The following is an 18,320-nucleotide window of genomic DNA, read 5'->3' as shown; positions in this document are numbered from 1 at the left end:
CCGTATCCAGCAGCGTGTCTCCGCATGCTTGAGTGGGCATAGCCGAGGTCGATATGGGGGATGAAAGCCAAATCAAAGTGCGCTGGCCGAGATTGAATGTCCGTTGGCTTGGCTCAGGTGAGGCTTCGAGGGTGTTAGGTGCCTCTCCAACCCTATTGAACGTAGAGTTCATTTTCACACGAGGTGATTATTCGCCATGGAGGCAGGCAGCAAAAGTTGCCGCCCTCTAGCTGGTCTTTCTATCTCGTATTTGGATGCCGAAGATTGTCCAGAAGAATAAAACGGCTGTATCATTCAATTAGATAAAGACGTCGACACTGTTACCAAAAGAGACGTAAGCTACCGCGAACTAAAAATGTAGGGTAACACGGCTTTATGGCTATGGTGTCTTCATTTATCTATCTAAAGTGCTCTTCAAGGCGCCAGAAATGCACTCACTGAGGACGGATCTAGTAAGGCTTCGTCAAAAGGTAGCTGGAATACACTGTCGAACGCCACCGGATCGAAATTGAGGCAGGTAAAATCATTGTCGCTGTCGTTCATGCTGTCGTCTAATCGCTTGGCGATAAGCGTCGTAACTGTTGCATCAGTGCCACTGAGCGCTGTACCTGTTTTTGGCCGTTGCCATTCGGTGGGAGGATCCATTGGCTCGCCAAAATCAGGAACATCGCAGACTCGACACACTCGCATGATGGTCTGTAGAATCCTGCGGAGATTTCGAGCGACAATCTCGGCGCTCTCCATCTCTTTCATGGCTTTCAGACACGTTGCTAAGGCAGCCGTCTCGTCGGACACCTCTTGTCGATTCCTTTCATTGATTTCGGCGACGAAGATGGTGGCGGCCATGGTAATATTGTACAAGGCCGAGCCGAGCATTGTGTTGGCCTCACCGTGATGAGTCGCATAGTTTAGGACCAGGTTCGAGATTGTGAAAGCGTGTTCAAGGCAGATCCTTCGTGACCTATTCGAGTTCTGACAGTTCCGCTTCTCCGGATTGCCATATCCCGCGTTGTGCCTGTTGACCAGAATCGTCAAAGCCGAATATTGGATTCTAAAGAGCCATTGTAAGTGTGCCAAAGCTTGATACAAAGTGTGACGACGGCTCACCGAAGCAAATATATGCCAGGGGGTGCATTTGGAAAGAATGTCAGGGTGTGATCAAGGCTTGCATCCCATCTTTGCAGTGCCTCCGTGAAGAAGTCGATCTGTTCTTGGAAGCAAGTATTGGTATTTCTGATGGGGTTTGTCAGCTCTGTGATCTCAAAAGATTGCGTGTCCGGGAAACAAACAGTTTCTCGCTGATATGGCCTGAAAGTTCGAGCAGTTCGGCCCAAGCAGCAAACATCTTCATGTCCCACGTCGGTGCATTCCTGTGCGGACGGTCAATGGAGACGTCACTCAACTTGATGACAGGTGGACGCCCGAGATAGAGCGACCATAGTCTGAACATTGCACTGTCAGTTTCTGCTGTGAAGACTGAATTCAGACTCCGCACCTATCAAAGCCCACACAGCCCCAAAGTATGACCTGTCTAACCTCGAGGTCGAGTGCAGAGAGCTTCGTATTGGGTATCCGAGACCAGTTTTGGTGAAGGCCAAGGTCAAAAGCCAACCGACATGCGTTTCCTAGGCACAGGTCAATTCGAGCGCTCAAGGGCAAAGAAGGGCGTAGAGCACCTGATCGCATCCATCCCCGCGAGTCATTCGATTGGCAGCAGTCGATGATACTAAGCAGCATCAACGATTGAATGGTCGTCAACCCCGGATTCAAGAGCTCTTCTTCCAAAGCTTCCTCAGCCTGCCTGGTCAATATGGGCTTCTCGCCGGTTTCGTCGTCATCTGCCGGCACAGACAAAGCTCTGATCTCCGGGCTCACGGAGATCCGAGCAGCGGAAGCCAGGAGACACAACAAGAGACAACGGCTGAAGTATGGGCCTTGCTGCGTCTGCATCCCGGCGATAAAGGCTTCCTTGTGAATAATATGCAGGATGTTGTGCTGATATTTCCAATATAGATCCAGGAGATACTGTTGCAGCGCCCAGGGGACGTCCTTCTCAAAGTCCGCTCCAAATTTTGAGACGTCACTGCAGTATTTGAAGATCGAGGTGACGCTCTCCGTCAGATGGAGGCTAGAAGTGGGTCCGAAATATCGTAGATGGCCGTCGTCCTTGCTATTGAGTCGTCCTTGGGCCTCGCACAAGCGGCTGATGAGGCTCTCACCTGGTTCCGATTCTGGTGTCCCTTTGCTGGGTCTTTCCCCAATGGCGCTGGAGTCGTCCGTCATCAACGTGGGCGAGCCTAAAGAATCGGAAGCTTGCAACTGCACTGGTAGTTGCGGTTGAACTTGGGATGGCGAAACCGATACTGCGGCCGGCCAATGCAGGGGTTGCGACGGCGATTTTGGTTGGGCGTATGCTGCTTGCATATTTGCCACAGTGCTTCGCAACTCGGCGATTTGGTCCTGGAGTTGTATAATATAATCCTTTGAATAGCGCCTGCGGAGTTGGGTCAATCTTTGGGGCCTTATTGCGACTGTTGGAAAACAACTCACACCCGCCTTTCGTCGCGATCAGGCAATCTGCAAGGAATGTCCAACGTCCGGCATCTCTCACAGGTACCCCCGACGCGTTCACACTGTTACATTGTTAGTACCACAGCATATGCAGGCTTCCGGGAATCATGCACAGACCTTTATTTTCCTGGGTCGGCAGTTGAGACATGCTAAGGTCTTAGAGCTCCTGGGCTGGGACTTTGGCGCCAACGACAGTCGCCGTTTGGTCCCTCCAGGCTTCCGCAAGCGAGGATCCTCAACATACGTGTTTTCTGCATCGTCGGAGACTGGTGGTGGAGTTGTGTGCGGATTCTTAGTTGTGTCCTCTGGAACTCCGGCCGCGATGGGCGAATAGCTAGAGGCAAAAGGACTCTCGAGCATCATGAATGAGGTCGCAAGATACTGTGTATCGGCTGAATGCTCTGCTTCAGAGTTTGTCAACCTCAAGGAGGACAGAAGAAAGTGTGCGGGGAGGGATAGAAGAGGAATGTCCTGCTGGCCCCTCAGAGCGTCGCAAGTTTCACCCTCGGCGACTCGCCAGCACCCAAAATCGCGGAGAAACCGGGGTCATGGCTGTGGAGGGCGAGGGCCCGGTTGGCTGATTGAATCTTCAATTGCTATTCGCTCGTCTATGAGAAGTGGATACCATCGAGCGGGGCACAAGGCCGACGACTTCAGGGGCCTGGACCAAGACCTCCGCCTCCCAGTGTGAGCTCCTGTCTTCCTTCTTTTGCCATGCCTGGCTATCACCAGGAGTGAGAACTCTTTCTATGATCTCCGGCGGCAATATCGCTCTATCTCGTCACTCTGAGGAAGAAACAGAAATCATCCAGCAGGGGCAAGGCGAACATAGCTTGGCGGATGGCACGGAGCAGCGGCAATCTCGTGTTGGAGCGGAGATCATTCACCGAGCACCCCAACTCTGTGTCTCCCCAGTCCAGCCCGGCTGACCCTTGTCTACCTCGTGCGCCCAATTAGCCCATTTCAAACCGTGGCCAGATAATGAGCGGGACCACGCTTCACTGTTTGTGGCCGCCAGCTCCTAATGGAATCGTTCTCAGTCGTCGTAAAAGCAGCTGGACGGACGAAGCCTCGAATGCATCGTCCTGTGCGGTCGGTCATTATATCGATCGATCTCAACTTTGCCGTCCATTCACCATATCCGATCCACCTGGAGCCATATTTGTGATTGGCGGGGTACCATCGTGACCGCCCCAGGTTTTCATCCATGAATCCAACATGACCTTGACCAAGCCACTTTTGATCACGTCAGGAGTTGATGCCATGCTTCGACTCGCTGCTTCTGCCTGACGGGTGTCAAATTGCAGGCCCCCATCGTGACGCTTTTCTTTGCCGCCGTATGACTTTTGCCAGAAATCGATCAGTTTGATGGCTGGACAGTGTTTGCTCGCCGCTTCCAATCCCTGTGTTGCGCTGTAGCTTTCCAGGCTCGCGATCCACTCCGAGAATGGTACAGCCTCGAATTTGAGTCCTGCGTCTGCGAGTGCTGGCAACAGGTCTGTCACCCAGGAGAAAGAGAGCCTGCTACACATATTGTACACGAGCCTAGGTGGCTGCTGGCGATCTGGAAATGTCGCAATTTCAACAATGGCTTTGGCAAGAGTGTCGACAGGGATCCATGAGCATTCCTAGATTCGTTCAAGTGTCAGAAGAAGTGCGCAGATGGTTGACGCCGGTTTGATTCCTCTTACCATGTCCAGAGCTGGCAAAGTCCCTACACTCAGTGCAGAGCGAATCATGAGCGGTATGGCTTCGTGCTCGTTCCAACTCCCATGCATGGTGTCTCCCACAATTTGGCCAATTCGCAAATTGCACGCCAGTGCACCGCAGTCTTCGACTGCCCTCTGCACAACATATTCTGCGACAAGCTTCGACTGGGTGTACCCGTTACTCATGCCTTGTCGGAAGTCCATAATGGGCTCCTCGGCGATTCGCTTTTGACCTCGAGTGCTTAATGCAACACCCATTGAGGAACAGAACATAAAGCAAGCGGGCTGCGATAGTCGCACATCCAATGATAGTTGGATCAACCTCTGCAGGTCACGCAGATGAGAGCGGAACGATGCCAAGGGCAGGTGGAAGTTCACTGGCCATGCGGCGTGAACGATAAGAGTTAGACTGTCGAGCAGGGCCTCTTTCGTAGCCTCGTCCGACTCAAACCAGGCCTTCCCTGCCTCGATCCTGACTACCTTGACCTTTTCAGCGTATTTTGGTGCCTCGAGAGACCGCCTGCGGAGAGATTCTGCTAGTCGCTTTGTGGGTTCCCGTCCTCTCACCGGGCAATATATCGTAGAAACATCATCCCTGGCAATCAGGATGGCAAGGATATGAGCTCCTAGAGAGCCGGTAGCACCGGTGAGGATCTGAGGCGATAGTTAGTATGTACAGCTGCACATAGCAGGGAGTTAAGTCGTCTTACAACTGATCCCTTTTGAGCGACAGCATCCCTCGAGGGTTGGTGTATGCGAAACCGTCCGTATTTTTCAACCATGGACTCCATTTCATCAACGATGGCGTCGAGGTAGGACGAAGCAATAATTTGGCCCTTGGTCCCATGTAGATGAGCCATCAAGTGAGCTGCAAGGCGCCGTACGGTGCCATATTGAAATATGTCTTCCGCAGGGAGCTTTGAGTGTAGGTTCAGCTCAGGATCTCGATCAATAGCATTCCCCAGCCTGAGTGCAAGCAGGCTATCCATGCCAGCATCGTGGAAATTGTCATCGATGTTCGAGACCAGGATTCCTTGAATTTGAACGCGTTTGAGCAGAAGGTTCTGCAGCTGGACTTCGTCAATCTGCATTTTGTCTCGCGGATATTCCCCATTCTGGGGTCGGTTAGTCTGCACCGAGCTGGTTGATGCAAGCAAGTTCTCAACCATCAGTCGTAAGTCTCGCTTGAGGACCTTCCCAGAGCTGGTTTTCGGCCAGTCTTCCAAACCGAGATCGTATAGATTGATCACCCGCTCTATCGCATATGCAGGACCCATTTTTTCCAGAACGCATCTCTGGATTTTGATGGCAACGTTGGTGTCTCCGCCTGCATACTTGATTACCGCAATAGGGACCTCTCCAGCGACTTCGTCCGGGATCCCAATCACCTGGGACTGACAAAGTTGTTATCACGAACAGTCCGATCCACATGGTGCAAAAGAGGGGCCTCATTACTCACGTCGATACCCGTGCTTTCGGATATTATGGCTTCCACAGCTGCAGAAGCTATGTTCATGCCACCCCTGATGATCATGTCTGTGCCGGATATGTCGGATTAGCGCCAGATTCTGTCAAGTGACCAATATAGAGATGTGGCACACACCTTTATACCTTCCAACGATTGCAATTCTTCCATTCGGCAACATGATAGCTTGGTCACCGCACCGATACCAAGTTTCTCCGCCGTCGGTGAAAAAACTGTCTTTCCCTTGGCCTCCGAGATAGTTTTCTATTTTCTGTAAACCACCTTGCACTATCTCCCCAGGCACGCCTCTGGGGAGTGGTTCGACCCCTTCCGGTGCGCAGATCCTGATCTTGCTTCCCGGATTGGCATAACCCGCATAAATTGGATCTTCTAGACTTTCTGGTACACGGTGTAGAGTTTCCGAGCAAACAGATGTACCCTCGGTCATACCAAAGAAGGGACTGAAACGCCTGCACTTCAAGATACCAAAAGCCTTTTCGACATGAGACCGCAGTATTTTACTCCCACCCACAATAATACGTTCAACACCTCTGACTAAAGACTCGTTCAAAACTGGAGAGGAGGATAAGAGGTCAATCATGGACGGCACAGCAAGTACATCCGTATATTCTCCGTTTTGAATTGCTGTAGCAATGGCTTGGACGTCGAAGTTGTAGTTAACATGTGTGACACTGCCTCCTGGGATGAGATAAGCGAGTGTCCACGAGCTGCCGACGATTGAGTTCATGGGGAGAATTTGGAGCCATCGTCGCTTGCGATCCAGTCCGAATGCTTGTTCCCAGGATCTGATGTTGCAGGTAAGTGATTTGTTGGTGTGCGGCGCTGCTTTGGGAAGCGCTGTTGTGCCTGAAGTGAACCAGATAAACACAGTATCCTCCAGCTGACGATCAAGTTGGTCAAGGGCTTGCTGTGTGCTCTGGAAATCATCGTCTGTTGCAGCACTTGACACAAGTTCGTTAAGTGACAAGTACGAACCAGTCGTGGATTTTGGTCCCGCCATAGCTTTCACTTGCATCTCCCGCATCAAGTCCGGTACATTCTGTTCGAGTTTGTTGGCGACTGATTCATCCTCCACAATAACAGCTTTGGCCCCGGACAGTGTCAACATATGCCTGATCTCTTTGGGATTTTGAGGTGCTCTCAGATTGAGAGGCGTGAATGGACATTTCAATTTCACCGCTGCACGCAAAAGCATGTGAAATTCCACTCTGCCGCTGAGTATAACAGCAATCGGCGACCCAGGATTCAGGCCCCGCTTGACCAATGCATGAGCGAGAAGGTCCGCGCCGTACTGGAGCTGACCATGCGTCCATTGAAGATGAGACTTCTCCGTAGGCTCGACGCCGGGGTTGCCGTACTTGCTTACCTCCGGGAAGAGGTCTGCAGGTTGGTGTTTACACACCATCGCCACCCTATCTCCATGTTGAGCGACCGAGGAGACTATCAAATCGTGAAGAATGGGGATGGGGATGTGTAGGTCCGGTCCCTCCACCTGAGAAACCTTGTCGGCCAACATTCTGTTGTCCATTGCATGTCAAATTCATTAATCGTACCGGAGCGAGTGGCTGGAAGGTTATGAACCCTTTCGTTCGCGCATAGAAGTGCTGAAATGCTAGTCAGACTGCGGGGCTTACGGGCCGGCGAATGTTCACCGTTCGAGCTTCTGGAATGGGGGGAAAGGCCTGATTTCGAAGCCGTGACAGTAGAATCTCTACCCTGCTACGTTGAGAAACAGTAGAGGGTTCTCGAGCACAGCGAGAGGCATTGTCACCTTTTGAAAGTCTAAATATCCCTTCAAGTATGAACACGTCTATAACAAACGCGCCACAACGATAGACTCCATAGATCTGCGAGATGTGAACGAGAAGGAACACATGTCATTCTCAAAATACTACCGCCATTCTCGACTTTGACTTCCCGCTTTTCATCAAATCCATCATCTCGTTAATCTGATCGAGCTTGTACAGCTCGACTTTCGGCTTGATGTTGTGCTTTGAAATGAATTCCATCGCCCGCGGCATCTGTTGTGGGGGACCAGTACTCTCACTTCTGATCTGGTATAGCTTCCTCATCAAATCTAAAGCAGAGAATTGGATTGGTTTCGATGGTAGTCCGATAACCATCAGGACACCACCAAGCCGTAGAACTTTGGTCGCGCTGTCATAAGCTGCCTGAGCAGCGCTGAAAACCACAGCGGCGTCCGCTCCGCCACCTGTGGCTTCCTTTATTTTCTTGTCGAACTCGGCGTCTCTGCTATTGATCGTGACATCTGCCCCATTCTCCCGTGCAGCTGTAAGGACTTCATCGTTAATATCGAGACCCACAACGTTCAGTCCCATAGCTTTGGCGAATCGGATACCCATCTGTCCAAGACCTCCGCAGCCAACGATCACCATCCATTGGCCAGGCTTAAGCCCGCAGGAGTCGACTCCGTGGAAGGCTATCATTATCAGTATAATTGATCGTTCCAAAGATGATAGAGAGCAGAGGCGAGTTACCTGTAATGCCAGCACAGAAATATGGTGCGGAGGTTTCCATGGCAAGATTTTCAGGGAGTATGATGGCGTTGCGATAATCCACTGCAGCGTATTCGGCAAAAAAGCCGTCGGACTGGAAGCCTTGAAGTCGGGCAGTTCCTAGTTTGCAGTTCAGATTGTGCACCATGCAGCCTTCGCACTCGACTATGATAGTGTTAGCAGACTGTTCAGACAGTCAAGCGTTCAGATGGGTTGGATTTGTCAGACTGACAGCAGACTCCCTTGATGTAGAGAAACCCAATGCGGTCACCGTGCTTGAAACCTTTGACATTTGCCCCCAGTGTCTCTACATAGCCAACGCCCTCATGGCCCATCACAACTGGCTCTGTGGCAGGAATTGAGCCATCAAACAACATCAGATCTGAGTGACACAAGCTTGCTGAGGCGATTTTGACCAGGATCTCGTGGTCGCTTATGCTTGGAACCGGGATCTCGTCTATTGTACACTTGTTTGTCTCCTGGTGGGTATTAGAACTTGTCCAGGATGGTGGAGGCCTACAAACAGGATGATAACGAGCCGCCTTCATTGTCGAGGGAGCCATCTTTGGCACAGATATTCAGCTTCGCAAGCAAGAGTGGATCGACGATATGGCTACGTTCTGTTAACAAATCAAGACGATGGACAAATTTTGCGCAAATATCAGCAGTCTTCTTGTCGAAGATACAGCCTTGTGTATTTGGATTTCAATAACCGTGCAGTAACGTCAGCTGGTTGTGATTTCGACTCGCGTGGTTAATATTCACACCCGTCTCAGACAGTCGGAATAACCTTATTCAGCTACAATTGATTTCCCGGACTGATATTGGGCGCCGACGCTGGATGGAACTAGACCACCCCCAACGGCAGACGAAGAGCAGGTCACACGTGGAGGTGCCGGCGATTGATGTCCGCGATTTGCGGGGAAACCTCCACCGACAAGGCTTGGAGCATGAGGGGGCCAGAGAAGGCGGAGACAGAAAGATCAGGCATGTTCACCTCGGTTCATCTGATACTTCATGAGGAGTATTCAGACAATGAATGCCTTGGCAGACTGGGCTGAAAATGTTGGATAATTTAATGTACAACATAGGAAGTGAAAACGGCCTTTCCATCCCAGTACTTAATAATAGTATTCCATCAGCAAGAATGATCCACCAACTCCAGCCTCATAAGACACTCGATTTCGAATGCTTCACATGTACAGTTAGCATAAGAGGCTTCATCACAACATGACAGGACGGAACAAGGTATCCTACCTCAATAAAGCTTGATGCAAACAATAGAGAAAATCCACATCGACCTGTTACTGCCTGCGAAATCCCACGTTCAACGGCTTCAAAAATAGTTCGAGACTTCTTATACGGCATTCATTTGCCGCTCGATCTTAGTTTCAAGAGCAAATCCTTCTTCCGGCGCCTACACGTAGCTCTTGGAAGCTGGAGTAAGTCCTAGCTGGTGCGAAAATGCGTGGAGCCCTGGGGTGAGAAATGCAACACGCGCCTCCTTTCGACTGCCGCCACCATGTGGGATGTGAAGACAACGATGTGCCCCTGCTCTGCCTAACTTCGTCTCTGTCGGCGTTCTGCTACTGCAGGTTGTTAGAGTAGATCCCTGGTCGTTCAATCGGAGATCAGAGTGCGAAATTTCACCTCTTGAACAATGGGGCAGAGGAACACCTGAACGGTGAGTGTCTCAATAGCCCATGCATATATTATGATTGCCTTTCTTTCAACCAGCATTGTACATCTGACTTCGTGATCAACATTCTCTTGCCTTGCCTTCGTCTCACCCCCTGAGACAATGGCAGCCACTAATCATCGGGCTAAGGCCACGCGATACAACTTTGCAGTTGCATTCTACGTGGCCTTGGGTTCTTTCACATATGGATTCAATTCTGCCATCATCGGGTCCGTCATTGGAATGCCATCATTTTACAGCTACTTTGACTTTGTGGCAACCAGCTCATATGGTGGCTCCATCATTGGGGCCTGCAATGGCCTCTACGCTGGCGCGGGTGTTTTGGGCTGTTGGGCAGTCTTCTGGTTTGCCGATAAATTCGGCCGCAAGATTGCAATCCAGATCATTGCTGCAATTTGCATAGTATCAGCTGCCATTCAAGCTGGCTCCGTGCATATTGCAATGTTTCTTGTGGGAAGAATGCTGAATGGTTTTGGCGTGGGGATGATCAATTGTGCCATTCCTACATACATATCTGAGATCTCACCTGCTGCTCAGAGAGGCCTAGTTGTGGGCTCTCACGGCTTCATCATCTGCTGCTCCTACGTACGCTCGGCTCCCAAGACGTGAGACTCTGTGAGTGACTGATTTCTTCACAGGCAATGGCCGGTTGGGCTGGGTTTGGCATCTATTATGAGAACAACCCTACCATCCAATGGCGGCTTTTGGTTGCACTTCAAATCGTCGCTCCGCTGCTGCTGCTTATCGGCAGTCCGCTAATCCCTGAGTCACCGCGATGGTTAATTGAGAACGGCAGGGCATCAGAAGGTATTACTATCTCTATACACCTTGACTGTTTGCGCTAACGAAGATGAATAGGTCTTGAGATCCTAATCAGGCTGCACAAGAACAAGTACGATACCGATGATATAGGAGCTCGTGAGGAATTTGTCCAGATCCAACGACAGCTCTCGCTTGAACGCTCGAACAGGGTGCCAGGCCTCTTCAAGATGTTCACCATTCCATCGTACAGGAAACGTCTGTTTTACGGGTTTTTCCTCCAAGCCATGTGTCAAAGTACAGGGGTTCTCGTCATATCTAACTACATGGTGAGATCCTATTCAGAAGCTCTTTTGAGCACACTATCTAACCACTATGACTAAGGTAACAACACTGCAAAATCTCGGATTGAGCGGTTCCACTCCACTCCTGGTTCTCGCGTTCTACAATTCATGGGCTGCGGTGCTGAACTACGTCAATGCCCGCATCCTCGACCGTTTTGGTCGTGTCAGAATCGTGACAACTGCAGTAGTGGGTCACGTCTGGGCAAATCGTGCACAGCATTGTCTAACTCTTGTAGGCTGGAGCGATTCTGTGTGTCTGCATCGTTACCGCCCTTATTGCCCACTACGGCGGGCCTACAAACACGAACAAAGCCGGTTCAGGTGCTGCAGTGGCCTTCATATTCCTATTCGTCACCTGTTACGGACTGGGTGTGGACGTCACTAGCTACGTCTACTGTGCAGAGATATTTCCCACTCATATGCGTACACGAGGAGTCGGCTTCTCCGTCAGTGGCCTGTTCTTGATGACCACCGGTGGGTAAAATGGAGTCTCTTACGACATGAAACTAATATACTGCTACAGTATACACGACTGCTGCTGGTCCCGCCTTCAACCATATCGGATGGAAATTTTATTTGGTCTTTATCATCGTCACGTCTCTGATGTTGCCTTTCGTCATACTCTACTTCCCCGAAACCAAGGGCCTCAGTCTTGAGGAGATAAGTGTTCTTTTTGGAGACGAGGTAGCGCTTGACTTGAGTCACTTGTCAGAGGAAGAAAGGGCTGCTTTCGACAAGAATATTGCAGAGAATCTCCCAGTCACCTACAGCAACGTCGAAAAGGGCGCTTCGGTCAAGAACGAGAGCATTCAGGAAGTAGATTATCTCGAGGACAAGGACAATACTAAACGGGAGTAAATAGTTCTTCTATTCGCAAATCGTGGAGACCGTTAGCAGGGTTAGATTTACGTTGATTACCTTACATTGGAGTAGCTGAAGATGTCTCTGTACATGGGTACACATCCTCTGAATACAATGACAATCCAATGACTCGTCAACATTGATCCATGTTGAAAGCCCAATGCAAGACGACGTTTAAGCCTTCTCCCAGCCAGATCACCGGCTATGGAATCATTTTCGCTTGTCTCATCCTATTCCAGGTCTCCCCCCACGTTTCCATAATTGAACTCTTCTCATTGAACCCTGCATTCTGGATCTTTGTTAAGTCGTACTGGCGATCGAAATCGGCAAGTGTCAGATGAAGGATCTCGAATCCTGGCATCGTTATTCCTGACTGCGCGATATCCGTTCGAAGATGATGTTTCTCTTCCAAAGCTTTCCATTGGGGAAGATTGTCGTTGATATATGCTCGAACCTCCCTCGATCGATCATCGGGAGGCGCGGATCGGAGACCGAAATACTCGCAAAGCTGTGGCCACTTTTCTTCCCAGGTTTCATACTGAGGGGATGACGCCACGTTGAAGGCCTCTCCATTGCCGCTCACCTCGGGGTGTAAAGAAAGAAATATCGTCTGCTTGGCTATCATGTCGCTACCGGCCTCGTTGTGCTTTGCTCTCCAACTTTCCATGGTTCCAGGAAAGGGGACCTCGCTGCCGGGGCCATTGATTTCCTTCCAGAGGGAGAAGTAAATGCCCAGAGAAGCCGCCAACGAGTACGCCGAATGGTTTGGAGCAAATCCAATAATGATATCGGGACGTGTCTCGCACCACGTCCATGATTTACCTTTGGAGTAATCAGTCAACCAATCTAGCTGACCGTGATAAAAGAGCTGGTCGCTGTAAGGTGGTTTGAGCCGGGGAAAAGACTCTTTCAATGGGACAGGAAAGTAGTGGTCCTCCTGAAGAAGAAACCCGTACATCTGGAAAGGAGTTAACTTTTGTCTGCGTGACAAATTAACCACCTACCTTGGCCCCAGTCTGGAAGGCGACAAATTCTAGACCTGGGGAGAGCAGATCAACGGCAGTTATGGATCGAGAGACCATGTCCACAGCATCCTTCTTCTCCTGCTCAAAGTTCGGGTTGGCTTTGTAGGCTAGGCAGGTGTGAGATTTGTCCATTTGGCCATCTCAAGCAGATTCCCAATGCTTCCGAGGACTTACCATAATAGAACACGTGTGTGACTGTTTCGATGCCTGGAATCTGGCTTCTCATAGACTCCTCCAGTGTTTTCTGGTCTCCTTTCAGTAAATTGACGCCGGAAATAATCTGGAGCTTATTCGTCTTTGGCCATAGTGAAGTCTCGATATCCAGAGGCCTGTTCGTCAAGGCAGTGACTCTACTCCAAGTTCCGGCTTTTGGGTAGTCGTGTAGCAGTTGGTTTACAACAGCCCAGCCAGAGACACCCGAAGCACCGAGTACAAGAGCGTGCCTGTTGACTGAAGCCATTTTGGGGTTCGACGTATTCTGGCTTGCTAAGATGTCACTTTCCTGTCACTGAGCCATGTCCTTTACTGACATATTTGCTCTCTGCCTTTTGGCACTATTCCTCAAGCCTGGAAAATGGTGGCCGAACGCAGAGAATGCGGAGATCAGGTCCAAGGCTGAGGGGATATGCGAACGGGATGGCGCCGGCCTTTCTCCATTCAGCTGGCACACCGGCATTCAAACTCCTGGCTATATTGGCAGTCGCTCTGCTAATTCACTTGAGAGATCCGCAAGGGAACCGGGCTGTGACCTCCGATAGAGGCGAGCTCACCGGAATGCTACACTCTCACTCCAGACCGGAATATTACAACATGCTGTGCGCAGGTATGTTCAGGTTAAGGTGCGTGGGTGTCGACGTGGAAGATGAGAGCTCAGAACCATAGCTAAGACGTCTAACAAGGTGTTGTACGCTGCCCTGAAGCTCTTCTACTCTTTCATATCCCCAAAGACTTTCACAAGTCTGAATCCCCGAACACTCACTCCTTTTGAATTGCCAATGACCCGATGAGTATTTGGGCTAGCATCCGCTTCTCTCAATTCGGGGCCATCGAGGGCCTCCAACGACTCAAATTCATGGACTGCCATGAATCTGGGAACTGCTGACAGGCTGATATCGTCCGAAGACACCAACTGATAGCGTTGTGATCGACGGTACCCCGGAACCTTTGAGAGCATATACAGGTGTTCATCCCGGTAAAACGTGTTGTAGTCGTCATCATCTGCTGGTTCCATTTGAACGTTAAGAATGAAAGGCGCAGGCGCTGTAAATCCACAGAAATCACGATGGATGAATGTCAGCGAGGGTGTGAATTCTCGAAGCCTCACGAGGAGAATTCAGAAATACAACTTACTGTGCCCCAGGCATTTCGGGTCAAAATCCTGGATGAGCTTATAGATTCGCGAATCCCACTGGGCGCAAGACTGGGGAGATTTGCCTGAAAGGAGTTGTCCGGACTGATCGATGTTCTGTGTATGTTTCTCCCTCGCTATTGTGGGATCCTCGACCTGGCACATCGCAAGGAATGTCTTCTCGGTCGGCGGTTCAATGTCGGTATGCGTGACCGTGACATCATGGAGAGTCGTCTGGCCCACTGCATTCGGTGTCTTTGTAGTAAGGGGATAGTCATCGAATGCTTCATACAATCCTGCCCTTGTAACCGCCTTTGCGTTGACCAAGCTGGGTATGTTTTCTGAGGCATACCACTTCCCCCAGCTTTGACGGTCCAGTTCGGTGGGTTCAGATAGAACGCGAAAGAGATACGGGGCTGCTGCCATCCTGAGATAGTCACTGGTGCTCAGTGCACTGTGTCAAATTGACCGGATGCTTCTTTTTGACGCACTTGGAACGCATGGGCTTCGAGGGACTGAGAGAGCTAGGATGCTCGGCGGGTACCTAGGCCCTTTAGAGGACTATCCAGGTTCGAGTTCCGATACCATCGTTGAATGGACTTCAAAGGCCGCAGCCTGGACGAGAGCCACACAGTGCAAAGAGGAGCCAGGAGTTTGGACTCCGAGGTTCCATCAAGCCTTCTCGCACACTGTCGAGCTCTGCCATCGGGTCATTGTCGGGTTGACAATCGAGAGAGGCATTCTCGCACTTCTAACCGCCCAAACGTGTTGAGCAAGCTCTCAAGAGGACAGCATGCCCGTGACGGCAACAGGCTCTTTAGCTGATGACAGAGATTGAGAAATAAACGTTGGCTGACATATAAACATGGCCAGGTAGGGCAGGTTGCCTTCCTCTAGAACTATCACGGCATCATTGGTAGGGGGGCTTGAAACAATCTGGATAGACGTGCATATTTGTTGGGGACGTTGTAGATCAGGCCGTTGAGGATGATCCTGGGGGTAACTGATCAATGGCAATGAATGTCACGGGGTGCAGTGCAGGAACGAAACTGGATTGCCCGCTTTCCCGCGGCCACAACGTCACAGCCCGTTTGTCGCATGCCTCGATTTCCACTTCCTGTGGCACGAAAATAACCAAGAACCAGCCCACATTACAGTCATCGTCGAGATGCATCGCAGAATTCTTCTGTGCTCTCTCTTCTCCTCAATCTCCCTCGCTGCCGCTCTCTCGCCGTTGGACCTGTTCCGCGGCAACCCCTCATCACCCTCGAACTCCCAGGTTGCCCACATCAACCAAGACCAGATCGCAATGAACCCGGGGCCCGTCCAAGGCGGGGACGAGCCCGGACAACCTGGCGGCAACGTCGGTGATAACACTCTCTCCATCTCTGATATCCTCCCGCAGACCCGCAAGATCAACATCTTCGCATCCCTGACACGAGACATTTCTACCGTCACCTCCCGCCTAGAATCCACCAAGCCGGAAGATAATACAACCCTCCTCGCTCCTCTGAACAGCGCGATGCAGGCGCTTCCTCGCAAACCATGGGAAGACAGGCCTGGCGATGATTCAGGTGTGGATGCCGAGAGAGACGAAGACAAAGCAGCCCGAAATCTACAGAGATTCGTTGAGGAGCATGTTGTTCCCGTGAGTCCGTGGAAGCGTGGCAAGTCGAACATAATCAAGACACTGGGTGGGCAAGAACTATGGTGGGAGGAGAACGATGATGGAGACAGAGTAATCAACCCGGGCAATCTGGTTGTCGATGGTGTTGTAGGAAGAGTTGGCAATGGGGAGATTTGGGCGGTAAAGGGAGTTGTCAATTACGCATGAGGGAACATGGTATTACTGATGAGAGCATGAGAAAAAGGCGGCTTTACGAGACTACGCAGGGTTACGGGGAAGGTAATTGTACAACTAGGCATTCGATGATGCTAGACTGTCAAGTCAGCCCCGTTCTTTGAGGCGGAGCATCGAGAGTATACTGAACAGGGCGGCCTATAGAGACAAACTATTTGTTCTTCTTTTCCCGAACAGCCGATAATTCTCTGGGAGGCTGTTGTAGTTCTTCGATCTCGGACCGGTCTTCAAAAAACCTATCGAGCAAACGGCTCTCTAAAACCAGTTTCCAGAAACACCACAGGTAGCAGATCCCAAAACAAGCAGCACCGATGCATGCGTTCACCACCACCCATAAGTCAGGCTTGTCTTCAGGAGGAGATGCAAATGCTGCCAGCAGATGCCATAATGCCATGACAATGTATGTTTGAAAATGCAGAATCTTGGTCGGCGTCGCCAAATCATCGGCAGCCTGTGGTCGGCCGGTAACGTTCTCGTGCTCGGGGTCGTAGTACGCGCTCACACTAGCCGGCGGAAGCCCTAGCAGGTAGCACCACAGCAGGGATACCACGACGTATGGGATTGTGAGCCCGTCTCTCTTCAACAGCGGGTACATCGTCCAGACGCCGAGTGCATTTGCCCACCCGATCCAGGCTCGATATTCTTTGCTGAGGCCTTGTTTACTCCCCAGTAGCAGCGTCATCGGGAGAAGTGGAAGCAAAACCGACTTTTCATGGACCTGAAACGAGAAGAGGAAAAATCCCCAAGCCGATGTGGCTAGCGCGTAAGGGAGCAGCGTCTTCTGAGGTACGGCGCCGATAATCAGCATCGGTCCTAGAATAGATCCAAGAGTGGCGATGGCCGAAATACGAGGCAGATCGACAACTCCCTGCAGCTTGCGAAGTTTGTAGAAGGTGTTGGTGAAGCACCAGAAATTGGCCACTTTGTCTTCGAACAAGCCGCGAGCGAATGGAAAGATTCGGTGGATGGCCTGGCTGAGTTGAAGAACGTTCATTTCCAGGGGAACATTGGGGTCAAGCGTTATACTCCTCTCAGCAAGAACCGGTGGTGTTGGCATCTCAGAAAAAGGCATTTTTCGGTAGATGTCGTAAATTGATCCTAGAAGTAGTGGCGCCAGTAGCCCAGCGAACGCAAGGGCCGTCACGAGTGAGATCGAAATGAGTCGCCCAAGGCGAATTTCTGGAGTCAGGCAAGAGGCTAACAGGTACGCGAAGATGACGGGCGAATAGTACAGTGCCATCTGCTTGAACCCAAGCGCAGCAACAAAGAAAATGCAGGACCATAAGAGCCGACTGGCATATATGCTTGATAGAGCTGCAACAACCAATCCGAGCATGACTGTATTGTATTGGAAGTGACCGTGATCGATGAGCATGTTGGCTGGTTGCATGAGAATCGCCACAAGCGCGATCGACGTTGAGGTTGTCCCAGTGGCATGAGCCCTGCTGAAGTGACGAAGGAATATGATCAACGCCGGGACATAGATGAGGTATTCCGAGATAATGACAGTAGCGCGCATGAACACCTTGAGATCGGGTTCCTCCATACCCCGAGACTTGTCGAGCTCGAACCAGAGTGGATTGAACCACGAACCCCTTACTCATGTCAGCTGTCGGATTCCCTTCCACGTTGGAAGTACTTACACTGTGCCGCACAGCCAGCTATGGTAAGCTGTCAAAGGAGGATAATCCAGGCCCCAATACTGAAGATCGTAGAAGTACCACTTGGACATTGGCAAATGGATTGTAATCTCCATCCAATGTCTCTGGGCCTCGAAGTCGCCATGCATCGGAGGCGTCCGATACCCCGAGTGGTCCCAAAGCCCAACGCTCCATCTGAAGAGACCAACAATCATCAGAATCAGCGGCAGCAGGATCCATTGGGATGTGGTTCCCCGAGCTGGCCACAGGAAAGCCACAAGGGGAAACTCAGGAGTGATGGCGCTGGTGTCATCGGGGTCGATTTTGACAATGTCGGTGATGGTGTTGCTTCGGATCAGAGCAGGGGCCTGTTTTCGCTTTTTCCGGGGTCTGTGGGAGTTCGCCGAGCTCGACATGATGATCTGAGAGGCAGACAAGCAGCTTACCAGCGGACAGAAGGTGAATGTATTGCGAGAACTGGTGTGGTCAGGCTCTGAAGCT

General features: G+C 51.0%; 4 protein-coding genes across 4 annotated transcripts; 1 reads left to right on the top strand and 3 right to left on the bottom strand.

Moving 5' to 3' along the window:
- Positions 1-414: 414 nt before the first annotated feature.
- Positions 415-7,294, bottom strand: PV07_10860 (uncharacterized protein; the record flags this gene model as incomplete). The annotated part of the gene is made up of 11 exons (XM_016398230.1): positions 415-1,051; positions 1,108-1,233; positions 1,290-1,442; positions 1,496-2,494; positions 2,553-2,633; positions 2,816-2,972; positions 3,752-4,199; positions 4,263-4,934; positions 4,991-5,674; positions 5,740-5,816; positions 5,884-7,294. The coding sequence occupies 11 exons, from the start codon at positions 7,292-7,294 to the stop codon at positions 415-417; spliced, it is 5,445 nt and encodes a 1,814-aa protein (XP_016242792.1).
- A 6,509-nt stretch (positions 7,295-13,803) lies between these two features.
- Positions 13,804-14,923, bottom strand: PV07_10859 (uncharacterized protein). The gene is made up of 2 exons (XM_016398229.1): positions 14,321-14,923; positions 13,804-14,230 (listed from the first exon to the last, which is right to left on the bottom strand). The coding sequence occupies exons 1-2, from the start codon at positions 14,742-14,744 to the stop codon at positions 13,896-13,898; spliced, it is 759 nt and encodes a 252-aa protein (XP_016242791.1). The 5' UTR covers positions 14,745-14,923; the 3' UTR covers positions 13,804-13,895.
- A 490-nt stretch (positions 14,924-15,413) lies between these two features.
- On the top strand, positions 15,414-16,355 carry PV07_10858 (uncharacterized protein). The gene has a single exon (XM_016398228.1). It carries the CDS (start codon positions 15,487-15,489, stop codon positions 16,150-16,152), a length of 666 nt encoding a protein of 221 aa, XP_016242790.1. The 5' UTR covers positions 15,414-15,486; the 3' UTR covers positions 16,153-16,355.
- PV07_10857 (uncharacterized protein) lies at positions 16,229-18,304 on the bottom strand. The gene is made up of 2 exons (XM_016398227.1): positions 17,823-18,304; positions 16,229-17,774 (listed from the first exon to the last, which is right to left on the bottom strand). The coding sequence occupies exons 1-2, from the start codon at positions 18,233-18,235 to the stop codon at positions 16,331-16,333; spliced, it is 1,857 nt and encodes a 618-aa protein (XP_016242789.1). The 5' UTR covers positions 18,236-18,304; the 3' UTR covers positions 16,229-16,330.
- Between the last annotated feature and the right edge of the window lie 16 nt (positions 18,305-18,320).

This window comes from Cladophialophora immunda (assembly GCF_000835495.1).
Source record: "Cladophialophora immunda strain CBS 83496 unplaced genomic scaffold supercont1.7, whole genome shotgun sequence".
Lineage (NCBI taxonomy): Eukaryota > Fungi > Ascomycota > Eurotiomycetes > Chaetothyriales > Herpotrichiellaceae > Cladophialophora > Cladophialophora immunda.
The sequence above is the reverse complement of the archived record's forward strand: the minus strand, read 5'-3'. Positions and strand labels throughout refer to the sequence as shown.

Excerpts from the sequence above, each read along its gene's own strand:
- PV07_10859 (XM_016398229.1), bottom strand. The coding sequence starts at position 14,744 with ATGGCAGCAGCCCCGTATCTCTTTCGCGTTCTATCTGAACCCACCGAA. Across the intron at positions 14,231-14,320 it reads CCCGAAATGCCTGGGGCACA|CGCCTGCGCCTTTCATTCTT; the intron begins GTAAGTTGTATT and ends GTGGATTTACAG.
- PV07_10858 (XM_016398228.1), top strand. The coding sequence starts at position 15,487 with ATGCATCGCAGAATTCTTCTGTGCTCTCTCTTCTCCTCAATCTCCCTC.
- PV07_10857 (XM_016398227.1), bottom strand. The coding sequence starts at position 18,235 with ATGTCGAGCTCGGCGAACTCCCACAGACCCCGGAAAAAGCGAAAACAG. Across the intron at positions 17,775-17,822 it reads AGCTGGCTGTGCGGCACAGT|GGGTTCGTGGTTCAATCCAC; the intron begins GTAAGTACTTCC and ends GACATGAGTAAG.